Raw genomic sequence first — 15634 nt, forward strand, 5'->3', positions numbered from 1 at the left:
AACAGTCTATCCCTACAGAAATCATTGCATTCACATGAGAGTGATCAAAAGGAATTAGTTATGATATTGGGCACAGAAGTTAGGAAATATCCAGTTCTTATCTGCATTTCCAAATTCAAGCTACATAAGATAGAACAAACACAATTTTGCATTAAAATGTAAGAGAGAGAAATAACTGTTTCAATTTAAGAATGTTATCTCTCTTCATACACTGATCATTTAGAAAACAAGAATATTCAAACTGAAATCTTTATGCCCTGAAAATGAGAACAATATGCAGATTACTACCTACCATAGTCACCCATTGTGCCTTTATATAACAGAACTTTAGTCTTGATTATTTGTGTCATGCTGTAAGAATGAGCATGGCAGGAAATACTCAAAGAATTTCATTAGTGAAATACTTCTACCTTTTAGAAGGGCAAAAAAAAAGCACCTACCATACTGAATCGATTTTTGGCCAGTGCAATCAGCTCTTGGTCTCCAGGAGCACAAATGTTTAGACCTATGGGAAGTAATCTCTTCAGTGCTGCCACGATGAGAGAGGTCTGCATAGAGTACCGGTCACCTTTTCGCTTCATCTTCTTCCTCTCTTGGTCAGAAACTGCTGCCTGCAGCATAAAGCAAAGATGAACAAAAAAAATCCAACATTAGATAGAAGAATTGTACTGGCAATTTTGTATTTGTCTCTGCTTTGACAATTTCCTTACTACATAACACAGCTACAACTCTATCCGATGGAACTGCCATTATACCATTGTCAATATTTTGCACCATATCTTGACAGTCCACTGTGTTTCTCAAACAAATACTTTTTGATTCTCAACCCAGTGTTTTCAACAGGTATTATTAAAAAAAAAAAAGTAAAGCAGTGCTTCTGTGGAGTCTTCCTGTCTCCTTCCCTTCTGCAAATAGAAAAATATAAAAATCTTTACACTACCTTGGACATCTTGGATTTGGTGTCGCTGATAAGGAAAGACATGTTGTTGATTTCATTTTGTACTACAAAGTTCTGCTCTTCCCTTTTGAAATTCTGGAAATATATAGAAGACCTCAGTTAAAAGCACTTATGATATATGAGGAACCTTTCTAACAAACCTTAAATAAAAATATAAATTAACTAGAAATTTGTAAATCTAAAAGATAAGACAAGGACAGAAGAAATTAATGGATGATCAGTAACCGACTTGTGTTCCAGCTCTATTTACATGACACAGCTCAGGGGGTTGTGTGTTTTGGATTTTTTCTGTTAGAAAGGAATGTTTATCTGGCTATGAAATAGCTATGAGAAAAATCTTACTCCTCCTTTAATCAATAAAAGTCGTCTGGGTTTTCCCTTACTCGTAAATCATTCATTCCATTTCCCCCCCCCCCATTAAAAATCCCACTATAAACAGATACATAAGAAACTTTAAATGAAAGACTGAACTTATGAATACACAAGTAATGTGATGATCCAGTATCTATCTACTGTGCAATGAGTTTCTGTGCACAGCAATGTTTATAATAAATTTTACAGTCAAATTCAGGCACAAGTACACAAATAATAAAGCATCTTGTTTCCCAAACTTGAGATAATTGAAATTATGGCAAAAAAGAAATTTAGTACAGACAATAGTCCATGCAGAGATCCAAATGCCTGGAAGTACTTAGTCTCTTCTGGGTTTTTTCTTCTTTTTATTCCCGTATTACATTAATCATGTTTTATTTTTATTTAAGTGCTATCAGTGATGGTGCCTGATTATTTCTTAATGCAGATGCCTTGGTTGATTATGGCATACGAACCAGAACAATCAGACTTGAGAGCCAAGTGTAAATTTTGTAGAAGTGGAATTAAGAAGAAATCCTTAACTGGTAAGTATGATAGTATCATCTAGGAAAAAAAAGACTTTATTCTGAGAATTGCTTGTAAGATATATTTGCTACATCCTTGGTCTTAGAATGCTTACTGACTTTCCTTCATTCAATCCAGCTATAGAGAGTCCTAAGCTTAATAATTGAATTATATACCTTTAACTTTTATTAAAGAAATACAAATCTATGCTACAACACAAATTGATTGTAAATAAAGCTGCACATTTCCTTAGGAAACCCTTGTTCTACTAGTCACATTGGAGACCTTTCCACAGGATTTTAACTGCAACTCTGCCAAGAGGCTCAATCAGTCAGACCATAAAAGTTAGGAAAATTGACTTCAATGAGAAAACTACTACTAATTTAGTAGCCATACATCTGATTACAAAAAGGCTTTGGGGGTGAAAATAACTGATTGGAGAAAAAAACGAGGTAAGGACACAGACCTCAATGAGCTTTACACATAAAAAAACCCCACAAAACAGAACACCACCAAAAGCAAAAAACCCCCAAACAAACAAAAAAAAAACCCCAACCAAAAAAACCCCAAACAAAACAAACCAGAATTTATATGAAAAACATCTACATTTCTTGTTACTATGCTTCAAAACACCCACTAACTCCCCAAGCTACTCAGAAATTTCAAAAGTGTCAGAAAACTGAAAGTCATTAATACCTTCCCATCTGCAGTTTCACTTCTGGCATTAAGCATGCTTTCACAAACACAACCACTAAATAATTGATCTACCTACTAAGAAAGTTAATTGAAACAAGTATTTACCAAGGAATTACTTACATGCGACTTTGACCAGTAAATGAAGACCTCAGCCACCATGCGGAACAATTCTTCCGCTTCAGGATTGGGCTCTTTCAGCCATTTTGCCCTAAAATTTGGTAGAAGGGTGGAAACGCGGATGATCCTCACTGACTTTATGGTTTGAAATCAGTTTTCAACATTTTACCAGGATACAAGCCAACAAAACCAAGCATGCATGCTTTTAATCCTTTCTGGTAGCAGTGGCTTTTTGATTTCCTATTTCAAACCCCTTTAAATCCTTTTACATTAATCTCAGGTCTAATCCACAGGAGACTTGGATTATACCTTTTTTGTTTGTTTGTTTTCTTCTTCAAAAGACCCCAGCTCCTCCTAAAAGTCACAAAGCATGAGGTTGCACAACTTCAAGACTGGCAGGCTGAGTAAAAGCTACTTTAACTCAGTGCTAGGCTTATCAAGGGATAAGAGATGGTATCAGCAAACAGGAAGATGTTATGAGATTCATTGACCTATTCCTCTCCACATACCTGTTATAGTCCACAAATCTAATCAACAAAGGGTAGAAGGCATAGAGGTCCCGTGCCAAAGTGGTGAACTCATCTAGGATGAGCAGTTCAGCCTCCGACATGTCACCTCTGCCTTCTGCTCTTAGATGTTCTTCATCCGATACAACTACTGCTGCTTTTTTCTTTAGTTTATCCATCAGTGGCAGGAAGTGTGTCTTTAAGAGCTGTGGCTTCGCTTTGCTTATGATGGGCTGGGAAAACACTATTTAAGGCAATGAGCATTATAATATATACCTAGCCACAAAATATAATACAAACGTTTACCTTTCCCCTCTTTCTTGGATCTTATTCCTAGGCTACAGAGTAAAATCCTGCCCCCATTGAAATCAGCAGAAATTTTGCCAAGAATTAAATGTGGTCAGGATTTCACAGTCAACTCATTTTGTCACTATGAGGGCAGAAATTACAACCTCACAGACTAAGCCTGCAAGATCACAAAACTTGAAATACTTCTTTAACGGCATTCTGTCAACTTATTGATATATGCCTGCATGTTATTGAGTTAATGGTATGTATGGGTGGATACACATATAGCTACATAGTGCACATACAAATTTTTGCAGCCACTGGCTCCTCTTTTTGAGCCTTGCTTTTTAGCTGGAGTGAATTAGAAGTGGAAAGCACACTCTAGCTATTTGCAAACCTACTAAAACGGCCTGCCTGTATTATGCACATTAGGACGCTGGAAGGTTTGTGTGTAAACAGAAGCGAGACTAATCCAACCATCCATCAACCAGCCATTTCAGACTTGTTACTGCATGCTTTTTGCAACTCCACTCATAAAAATGAATATGTAAATTAGCTTTTTTGGGGGGGCCTATTAGTGCAAAACTATTTGTAACCTATCCATTAGACTACAAAGCATTTTAGCCAGTTACCACATATCCTTCAAAAGATCAGGAAACCAGAATACTACCATGAACGAAATTCCTAGTAAAGTACTGAAAAGTCATGAGAAAGCCTAGCAGAAAAACTGAGTTCACAACACTAAAGTGACTTTTCCTTACAGAAGGAAATAAACATTGAGAAATAAACTGTTTTTAAACCAATTTAAGGTGTTATCACAATGAAGTTAATGTAAGGATTACTAAAATGACATATGTATTTCCATATTTCATTGTCATAGCTACATACAGCTTCAAAATAGTATTTTAAGGATCCAGCGCTCCTACAGAGTAGCAAGGAACTCTGTAATGTCTGAAAATCAAAACTTGCTATATAATTAAAAGGGGCTAAATAACTATAGTCTTTAAATTCGATATACTGCAAAACATGTATATGCAGATTCAGGGGGAAAAGAAATAGTCTAATGTACTTCCTTTATTACTATGAGATTAAAACATACTGCTTGCACTGTTCTTTCCTTATACTTAATATTTCTGGCTCATCAAGATCTGTATCATTTAAAAACATAAAAATTATTAGTGTTGATCTACTCCATCTTTAACAGGGAAACTACAAAGTAATTCAGAGTGTGTGTATATATATAAGTTCTGAATATGCACACACGCATGCTTGTTTATTTATTTATTTTACTTTTACATCTTACCTGCTAATCTCTTCATCCAGGCTCCTTCATCAATCCCAAGGTTGTTATAGATGATTTTCAATATGTTACCCAACAGAGTGTTCATGTGCTCTGACGTCAAGGCTGTGCAGCACATTTCAGCCTTGTCGGGGTTGTTTTCTGGCCCATGCTCCCACCAGTGTGACATGTAACTACACAGCATAGGCAGTATCACTTCCATGATATGTGGCATTTGTGTGTAACGAATACCAGACTCTGCCAGTTCCACAATTTCTTCCATTAGCTTCATCAAAGAAGGAATATTTGGACAAACGTCTTCTACGCTATTAGGCAAATTGAGAACTATTGAAAAAAGAAATAAATCAAAAAATCAATAAACTAAGTCATAGAGGGTAAATAATTCTTTTCAATTGCTATCCCATATGACTTTTGTTTTCTATTTACATTTATGCCCTTCTGATCCAAGGAAAAAAAACCCAAACACAAAAATAGAAGCCAGGTACTTTCATACCGTTGAGCAGTAAACTGTTTATATTTAAACTTCAATAATAAAACTTTATATTGTAAAAATAATTCCTATATGGAAGCTTCAACAATGTAATTATTATGGAATTAATTCAGGGAAATCAGATGCAGTTTGCTATATTCAAAATAAAAGCCCAAATTTCAGAATTTCTTCCAGCCTAAGCTTTGCGGTTGAGGAAACAAATGGATACAATGAAACACCTCTTCAAAACATACCAGGTGAAACCCGGAATGTTAATAGAAGGGAAAAAAAAATCATTGCCTGACATAATGAGTAGAGAAGATTCTGAGAAACTGACTTCTGGAGGTGAATTTCTGATTTTACATGTTTACTTTTCAAGTTATTTGAATTATCAGTTCCTTCCTTGAAGAGGCCCTGCAATTGCCTTTGGTTTTGGAAGCACTTTCTTTCATGTACAAATAAAATCTGTAAGCACCATTATTAACTCTTGAATATCCTGACGTACACACACAATGAGGTATACAGATATCTGTATGTTGAAAATTAAGCCTGCAATTTGCGATTCTAAATGTTTGTATCAACATAGCCTATGATTAGTCTTTTTCTGAAAGCTGTCTCTTCTTCTATTCAGACCCAAATACATTTTACATAGCCATCCCTGAGTCTCCTTCAAGCTTAATGAGATTTTGGAAAATAAACTCAAATTTCTGTTAAAAAATCAATGAAGATACAAGATGATTGTCTTTCTAGATGTATTAAAAAAGCTAGAGTACATATAGTAAGTAAACATGGCTGTTGATACCTTCAAAATAAGATACTACAGCTCTTTGAAGAATAAATCTGGCATGCTTCCTTTCTTAAAACTAAAGATGATGTTATAAAATGGATGCCATCATAAATTGGCATTTTCTATACTGTCATCTATACATATCTGTGACATCATTTGTACTCTAGTACAAATGTAGAGTTTGTACAGTTCTACTGCAACTTCTATTTACCGTAGAAACAATTAGGGCATATGACCTTATTCCACAGCTATGTTTTAGCATAAGAAACATCAAGAGTTGCAGAATGGAACAAAAAGGTAAATGCAAACTAAACACACGTAATGTTACTGGAAAGTATCTGTACTGTCTTGTATTTCCAACAAAGAAAAAATAATTTACATACTACTCTGCAGTATATTTACTTTCTAGTAGTATATTATTAATACATATTTCTAAGAGTACATTATTAATAGTATATTAATACAGGAAAAGGTATTTTGTTTCAGTTGCAATCCTGTATGTTTTAAGGACCCAATATTGCATAAGATAACTGAGGAACTAGTTACTGATCAGAATACATAATTTTATCATCAAATATACATTATGTGAGATATTAAAAATGTGCAAAGCCCCTTCAATAACTTGATTCCAAAGTAGTATTTTGAGAATGGTATCTCAAACCAAAACCATCAGTATCTTTAGAAACATGAAATAATTGGGTTTACCAATTATTTGGTAAATAATTACTTAGACTTAGCCCATTGATTTAGGAAAGAAACACGAGCAAGAGATGACAAGAGAATTATTGCATATAAAATGCATGCCGAAACACATGTATCAAGGCAAGCAGCACTTATTGTGAAATTTTGTTTTCATAACCATCATGTGAGTTTCTGGAAATACCTGCTCTGTCTCTCGCATTCTTGGTATTGTAAATTGAGTAGATATTATGTTTGTTCAAATGAGTTTCCAAAAAAGCCACTGGAAATGCACCCGAGAAAGCAGCCAAGCATTCTCCCAGTGCTGATCGTTGCCTGTGAATTAACAAACACTGTTATGTACACACATCTTTGATGACTGAATACTCCTCAGGGTAGTTGTATACCAGCCTTATTTTTATTCTAAGATGAGCTCATCTCAAAGAGATAAGCCACAATATTACTAGGATCACCAACACAAGAATAGATAATACAAACTGAAATCCAGCAATGTTCTGCTAATATACAAATGAAATGTTATGTTACACAATGTCAAAGGTGGCTTATTTAGCTGAGAGCCAGTGAGGAACATTTAGGGAAAACCTGAAGTCATTATAAAAATGCTTTCTGTTCTATTACTTTCCTCTCAGCTTTACTGACTTTATAATTTCTACTATTAAGAAAGAGCTGCTGAACAGACCAAGAGACCAAATACAACTATCATTTTATTTGAGTGATATACTTTCTTTTTTGTGAGAAACAGCAATAATCAGACTTTGGTCTAGCATGAAAGTTCTTCAGAGAGCCAAAAATTGCTTCTACTGATCAATAACTCTGAAAGTTTTGCACAAAAACATTGCTCTAATTTCTTCAAATATATGACAACACTTATTTGATAATCAAAATTCCTTTTGTGGGTCAAAACTGCAAAAAGTCTGTCTCTAGGAAGAAGTGAGTGATCCCTTGTCACTTCACTCGGGTCCTTCAGGGGACATTTAAAACTATTCTTTCTGATTTCTAATTCAGCTGATCAGAGCAGATTTTTGAGATGTGAGAAATCCTTAGCTGCTGAAGCTGAGCCATACAGATGACCGAAATCCAGAAGTCCCATGAACTTCCAAGCAAAAAAAGAATGCTTCCAAAATAATTTAACAAAATTAATCTTTAGTCAATATTAGTATCTTATTTTAGGAACTTAATATTTTCTAGATCTAACTCATTAAACTTGATTTTGTTAAATCTAACTTCATTCCCATTTTTATCCTGTTTGCTCCTTCTTCCTTTTTTTCCTTTTCATTAGATCTTCATAAGCAAAGCATACATCCATCACATGCACCTACAAAGAGCATGCTACGTGCTTTTCACTGGTAACAGTTGCAGACAACCATACACACAATTGTCACCTATGCTGACGTATTTCGTCTTAATGAACCCCACATCATTTATTTGCCGAATACCAAAACCAAGTAATTTTACATCCATTATGTGATAATGAAACCTGGTTTTCCACAGATGTGTGTTTTGTTACCTATAAACTTTGGACCCACCTTTCTTCATAACGCTTCCTATGATACTGCCACCAAGTGAGCAGGGGTATGTCATGGTGCTGGTCTGGAGTTATGCACAGCTTGATTTGCTAGACAGCGTACAGATATTGGAATGTCCTAGATTACTGCCAATATCTGCAATGTATAAGTTCTGTTTAGCCTTCCCTCAGAACAGTGCTAGTCACTATAGGACACCTATTCAGTTTTAAGTACTGACCTATCTAGGTCTCTTTTTTGGCTGAATATGGTTTACGCAGACCAAATATAACTTGGAGAGAGGTTAGCAGATACACAGATGCACAAAAAAGCAATTAGAAAGCCTCATTTCCCTGGGTAATTGAGCTAGAAAAGAAGTAGTATTGTATGAGTGACAAAATAAACTAAATTTACAGTAATAAAGAAATATACATCACAATTAAGCAATATATAAGGAAGAATTATAACAATAGCTGAGCTGAATGACATGTTTTTACAACGCCTCAGCTGAACCTCAGATTAAGTGATATTTATTGTAAAGTCAGATAGCTTTGTGATTTTTGTTTTAATTATGAAATATATTTAGATAAACAGTGCAACATTTTAAGTGTATTATAATAAATGCAGCTGCATTCCACTTAACAGCTGAGCACCTTTTCCTCTCAAGATATCTTTCCAAACCAATCTTTTCCTATATTCATTTCTGGACTGCATATTCATGAAGCTAAATATAAACACATATATTAAAAATAGAGGAACACTTTTTCTTCTTACCGCTCTACATAGATACTCTTGCTGGTTCCTAGAGCATATAAACTGGCCAATATTCTGTAACAGGAGACCTGAACATCTTCCACTAAAGAAAATGAGAAAAAGATAGGTATAAAGAGATTTTTCTTAGCAATACATTTCTGTATAATTAAGATGTATTTCTTTTGACAACTGAATTAATAATGTTATATTATAATTAATAATAAGAATAAGCTATCAAAGGAAATCCACATAAATCACATTCTAAATAGAAAAAGCCTTCTGACCACCGAGTGCCATAGTTTTTACTCAAAACTTCCATTTACTTCAACACTAAGTTACCAGCTAAGACAGTAGACATATTTCACTAGTGCACTAACTTTCTGAAATCAATGGCATACCAACTCTTTGCCAAAAACATCTAATTGCGCAACCTGATAATTATTAATTTAATACCTATTATAAATGTGTGCCAATGAATCTTTTCTAGTTTGTTTGTAGCACTTAAAGTATTATGCCAAACCAAATTAAGTGCTGAAAGCGAAAAAAAAATTATTAGGGAACAAATTGATTTACAAATGTAACACCATTGTATAAAATATATTACAAAAGAAGGGCAATCCTGTTTAAACAGATATCTCATTCTTTTAATCACAATTTCTGGTTTTTTAAATTTAGACACAGAGACCAGGTAATAGCATACACCTAATAACAATCAAAGGATTAAAAAAATAAATAATCCCTTAGTTCCTGTGAATACTTCAACAAAGAACGTTTTGAAATTATCAAATGTTTCAGTCATAAAAATGTGAAAATAACATCTATTTGAAAAAAATGCTTTTCGGACATAATCTGCAGTAATACTGTAACAACAGTCTAAGTACCATCAAGAAGGACAACACTCCCATTCTTTCCATATATTTTTTCTAGTCTCCTCCACAGTTTAAATATCTTCCCCCAGTATGCCTTGAAATGTTGGGAGTCATATACAACTGGACTTAATGAGCTGGGAGAGCCAACAAGATAGTGCATCAAAACTACACAGCCTGGGTCTTTACTATACTGTGATTTTAGTTTGGATCATCCCTGAAGTTGAGTATTTTTATGTGATAAGAGTAAGCTTGGGTATAGTGACCCATACTTGTACACGACCACACCACGGAGTACTCTGTATGTGTAGTTATACTCTTAGGTACAAGTACCAGGTCAAGATGCTTGTGATCCGATCATCGGATTATCTTATTCTTAACAAGACGTAAAGAGAACCTGTGTGTAAGAAAAATTAGCCTTTCCAACTATGCTCTAGACAAAATAAGTTGGTACAATTTAAATTAATTATTCTTTCTCAGTTTATGAATTCTAAATTGGGTGTTCAACACCAGTGTGATTTATGCAGAATAGCTGGTTAAAAATACCAAATGAAGTGATGAGGTATCCATGGCTAATTAAGTTCCAAAAAAGCAGAATACCAGAGATCAAAAATTATACAGGGCATAAACATGTTGATGTCTGACAAAGTGGTTTATGATGAACATGCGATGTACATGAACCCCATCGATGACTTTTTCTGGCATCTTTCCAAAGCCTCTTGATTTTTACAGAAATAATTTAATGAGAAAAGCAAATGTTTATATCTCATCACATCCAAATCCATTAATACAACTCCAAATTTTCAAAAACAGTTATCTTAATGCTGTTTTAAATAATTTTTCCAGATTCTAAAAAGAGAACAAAAATATAATTTGATATTCTTTTCTTTCAGGTCCTTCTCTCATTTATTTCCATAATGAAGTTAGCTATACAGAGGAAAGTGCCTCCTTTAGTGCAGCCTGGACAGCAGAATACCTGTAGAGTTCCTAAAATATATAACATTAAAGATTTTTTTGCAGACTGCAAAATCTCATCTTGCAGAGACGGGGTTTGGGAAAATTAATGATACCAAATGTGCCATATACAGAATCTCTACAGAAATTTTATATTCAAAGTCTCACACATAATCTGTTCTCCAGTGCCTGAATTCATCAGGAGCTCCTTTCATTGTTCCTGCGGACCTTAGATGCACCCACCCAAATCCGCTGCTAAATAAAACTGAGCCAAAGTGCATGAATGATGGAATAACATCGTTCTGATAGTATAACCTCATTTATAGACAGAGCAAAAATCAACGTATACAAAGTAACTTTTCACACACAAAGTCACAGTAAATCTATGGTAAAGTTATCAACCTGAGCCTTCTGACTATCTAACCACAGCCACATCTGCTTTAATATTTACATGAAGTCCACCAAAACCCACAGGCTGTTCTAGGATGATTACAACAAATGTTTGATTAAATCAATCACAATTTCATCAAATGACATAGGATTTGTCCTTCTCTAATAGAACTGAGAGTCTAGTAATGCTTACTACATGACACTATAGATATTTTAGTGGCATGGCACTTGTAAATAATACATACATATCAAATCTTCCCCAAACTGGTGCTGTCCAATATGCTCAAATAACGAAGATAGCACTGGCAGGAGAGCAACTGTGGTATAATTAATGATTTGGGTAACTCCCTTTGGCTGGTTTCTGCTGTGTGTAAACTGGCCTTGCTTAAGATTTTCCATTGTTTTCTCCAGATCCTCAGCAGCATTGTCCAAAAATGCTCTCAATGCTATCTTAACAGATTCCAGACCAGTTTTCATCACAGTCCTGTATATGGCATGCAAAAAGAATGAAAAAAGAATATTCCATTAGACAAGCATGGAATAAAGCCTAGTCTTGGCTTATATGAAACCGATAATAAAGATCTGAAGAAAAATCTTCCATCTTTTGATATTGCAAAATCTCACAGCAGAACATCCTACTGAAAAAACATTCCATAGATATCCTGCAGAACACAAAGCTATGTCATCTGGTTTCACATGGAGAAAATAAAGTCCTTTAAAGTTTATAATTTAAATGATTCATTTGCCTTAAGAGGGGAAAAAAAAAACCTAACAAAAAAGAAGAAGAATGAGTAAGTCTGCAATTTATGACTCCGGGAAGAGAAGAACTATCTCGAGCTAGAACTCAGAAAATCTTCTCAACAATGACAGTCATATTTCTACCACCAGAATAAAGGCATCATAAAGGACTTAGTGAAAACAAGCAAATATTTTTAAAATTAAATAAATAAATGCATTGATTACATAACTATAGCACCATAATCAGTTATGTAATGATATAATCCAGAAGAATTTTTACCTTATTTAACTAGCTTAGTTACAGAGATCCCTTGTTTAAGGAATGTATCCATCTAGGCTAGGCACATGTGAAATAAATCCAGATGAAATTATTTTTTAAATTCAGTAACAGTCCAGTTTGTTCATTTGTTTGTTTTAAAGAGTAAATATATACAGTTTCAATGGCAGTATTTTCAAACTTCCGTGTAACCTCCATGAATCCCATAAACCCTGTCTGGAGCTATTTTTACATCTCTACCAAGAGCTGAATTGTTGATTTCCACCTGAATCTGTATTCCATCTGTATGATTGCATAGAACATGGACAATTTATAAAAAAAACCCCAAGATACTGCAACCCAAAGGACTACCATGCAACAGCTGAGCCATATTAATGATCATGACTCTATCCCATAGCGAATGGAGAGTAAAATTCGTTCATTTAAGCTACTGCAAAGATACTGACCAAAAGAGCTATCTGCATGTAATCCAGTCAGTTCTCTGATGGTAAATGCAAAGTGAAAAAAGTTATCTTAAATTATCATGGAAGTAGTTTAAACTCTCATGTTTTGTTTCACAATGGCAAAGATCTAAAAGTCAACTATCAGCCACAGGTAGTTGACCATACACTTAATGAAAAGCAACACATAACCCTCCAATATTCCAAGACTGTCTCATCCATAAACCTCACAATGGCTCAAGCAGCTCAATTTAACTTAAAAGTACCACTGAATTCGATGTAAAAGGGGTTTTTTTGTTCAAATTAGAACCTGAATTAACTTTGCAATGAAGACACTCAGAGGCAGATTTACTGCGCTCCATGTGCATTTAATTCCTGAATTTTTTGATTAAACAGTACATAAAAAAGAATAAAATATTTCTAATATTATTGTGCTTTGGGGATGGTTACGCAATTAAAACCAGATGAACCTACAGCCAGTAGTTTCTAGACACCATTGATCAAACTGAAGTTGAAAGTGTAAACTACAAATATTGTCCTGCCAAACCCTAGTAGTTAACTAGTAATTAACCTACTTTGTAATGGGAATTCTTTTCAATACTATAATTTCTTGAGTTTTGAAAATCTGTAGCCTTACACAGGTAGCCCAAATCCGACTGCACATTATTTTCTTAAGTGATTTCCTTTGTACTTTAGAAATATATTCAGTATTACCTTGCATCCAAGGTCTGGCCCAGTATGTGAAGACAGTTGACTATGGACGTTGCATCATTTCCTAAACAGGGAGGAAAATTATCCACCAATTAAGCTGAGCATACTGTATAACACACCTACATTCTGCTAACACTATCTCTGGTTTTAATGAAAGAGTAAATGCCATAGCAGAAGAGCAATTGAACTTCTGCATAATTTTAACATTCGAGTTAAAAAACATGCAGTTGTCTTAGCCTTGTTTACACAAATGCAGTAACTAGAGGCAGTAAAGCATCTCTCATCAAATAGCTGAGGCAGTCAAGATGGAAGCACTTAAATGTGGGGTTAATTAGAGCTGCAGTGTATTGTCTGATTTTCATTTAAGTTCTATAAATTTTACTTCAATTGTTTAAAGTTTATCATTTATCTTCCCCCTCTCAGTAACATAAAAGCCATTTACTTTCACAAGCTGCTGTTGCAGGAAGACAACTTTTACATAAAATGTCATCAAAAAGGTTAGCTCCCTGGTGGTACCAATAGGCTGCAGCCATTCATAGCATGATCCGGTGTGGCCCACATAAGTAACAGTCTCTGACATAATATGCATCTCCCACAGTCAATTATTTTTTCAAACTTGTCTATGTAAAAAGAGAACTTACACACAATATGCCTTGTAACATATATACATCCCAAGATGTCGCCATGTATAAGCCACTTCTAACTTCACTTTTTAAGTCCAGAACAGATTGAGGCTACACAAATTAGACCCACAGCTTATTTCTCTACTTACTTATTTTAAAAAAATCTACATCTCTGCAAAAATGAACACACCTATGCATCTTTTCATCTTCTCTATATTTAAAGTTTCTCAATTTAAAAAAAAAAAAAGAAGAAATACATTGAATGTTTAAGATAAGATAGATTTCTGAAAATACTTTAATCTGCGTACAGTGTACTATACTTTCTCACTGGTGGTTGTTTCACTTGAAAATATAGGCAAACATTCAACTAAAATTGGTAACTGTTTCAGTGAAATAGAGATTTTTAAAAGATAAACTGCAAGGAAGGAGTGGGAGGTTTATTGCAGCACTGACAATGTTGTTCTGTGCTATCAAAATAGGAGGCACGGCTGTGGTGTACATCCACAACAGATGAAACAAACCTAACTACAGCTTCCACAGCTGCCCATAGCCAGGCAGCCCCACACTCTTTGTACCAGCAGTCTTGCAACAATACAGCGAGCAGATGAGAGGACATTTAGGTGGCTTAAAATAATCCTACCAAAAAAACCCAACACCCTAATGATTAAGGTTTTTTGTCAGCTCCTATTTTTATCCCGTACTATTTTACTGCTCTGGTGATATGAATGCCAGTGCTGACGAAGAAGAGGTTTCAGGACTGTGCTAATGACAGCAGGGATGGAGGGAAGTACTCAAAGCAACCCAGACTTAAGACTGTGGATTAGACTGTCATGAAATAGTATCTTAACAATCATCGTGCATGCATTTATACACTGCATGCTATAGTGGACAATAGAGATGATTACTCTAGTTCTCCGAAAATTTACATTGTCAATCTATTTACACTATGTAGGCATATTTCAAGAGCCATATATTTCTCAGGAATCAGGTACTTTGTATGCTGCAAACAGATGGAAGGAGCAGAAATTCATCTAGTTATTCTGAAAACCAGACAAGCTTTAGGCACATCACTGCAGCAGATATTGCAGTGTGGTTGGTTCCACAGACTGGGGTACCAGAGCAGAATTCAGTGACGACGATAAATGCAGCCCCCTTCAATCTAAACTGATTGACATATTAGAGTTTATCCATGTAACGCTAAAAAGAGACTTTCAAAATTATCGTGAAACTTATTTTCTGAAATATCTCCTGTAGACAGGATTTGTTACAGAATCTTAGAAAATGCAGCTTCCAACAAAAGACAGGTTTAGGTTCAGTGGAAATTCTGTGTCTTGCTTTTCTTCAATGTCATGAATATAGCTGTTTTCACTGTTTCTAAAACAAAAGCCCACAAAACCGAGTATTTTTTTATACTTTACATTAAAATATCACAGTTAAAACTCAAAATAATCCTTTTAAATTGAACATTGCAAGAATCAGTTTGCTTCCCACCTGAGGTCAGAAGCCAATTTCAGAAGGACATATTTATTTTTTCAAACTGAGTTATGAAACCTAAAATAAGGGATTTCTAATAAACCTAGTTTTATTACTACAGCAAATACTTCACAGTGTATATATGTATCTTCATTAAATCAAAAATATTCTTTTTTTATTAAGTACAATTCAATAGGATAAAAACTGAAAC

The 15634-nt window shown here is 34.6% G+C and overlaps 1 protein-coding gene across 4 annotated transcripts in view; it reads right to left on the bottom strand.

Moving 5' to 3' along the window:
* RYR2 (ryanodine receptor 2) overlaps positions 1 to 15634 on the bottom strand; it is a 434719-nt gene that overhangs the window by 82785 nt on the left and 336300 nt on the right. For all 4 annotated transcript variants that reach the window (XM_055811085.1, XM_055811083.1, XM_055811084.1 and 1 more), the window contains exons 62-70: positions 13331 to 13391; positions 11407 to 11645; positions 8973 to 9054; positions 6881 to 7011; positions 4745 to 5065; positions 3157 to 3397; positions 2651 to 2738; positions 941 to 1033; positions 441 to 611 (exon numbers count right to left, since the gene is read on the bottom strand). In XM_055811085.1, coding sequence (XP_055667060.1) covers positions 441 to 611; positions 941 to 1033; positions 2651 to 2738; positions 3157 to 3397; positions 4745 to 5065; positions 6881 to 7011; positions 8973 to 9054; positions 11407 to 11645; positions 13331 to 13391 — 1427 coding nt within the window. The remainder of the gene's footprint in view (positions 1 to 440; positions 612 to 940; positions 1034 to 2650; positions 2739 to 3156; positions 3398 to 4744; positions 5066 to 6880; positions 7012 to 8972; positions 9055 to 11406; positions 11646 to 13330; positions 13392 to 15634) is intronic.

The sequence above is a fragment of the Falco peregrinus genome, chromosome 7, assembly GCF_023634155.1.
Source record: "Falco peregrinus isolate bFalPer1 chromosome 7, bFalPer1.pri, whole genome shotgun sequence".
NCBI classification, from domain to species: domain Eukaryota; kingdom Metazoa; phylum Chordata; class Aves; order Falconiformes; family Falconidae; genus Falco; species Falco peregrinus.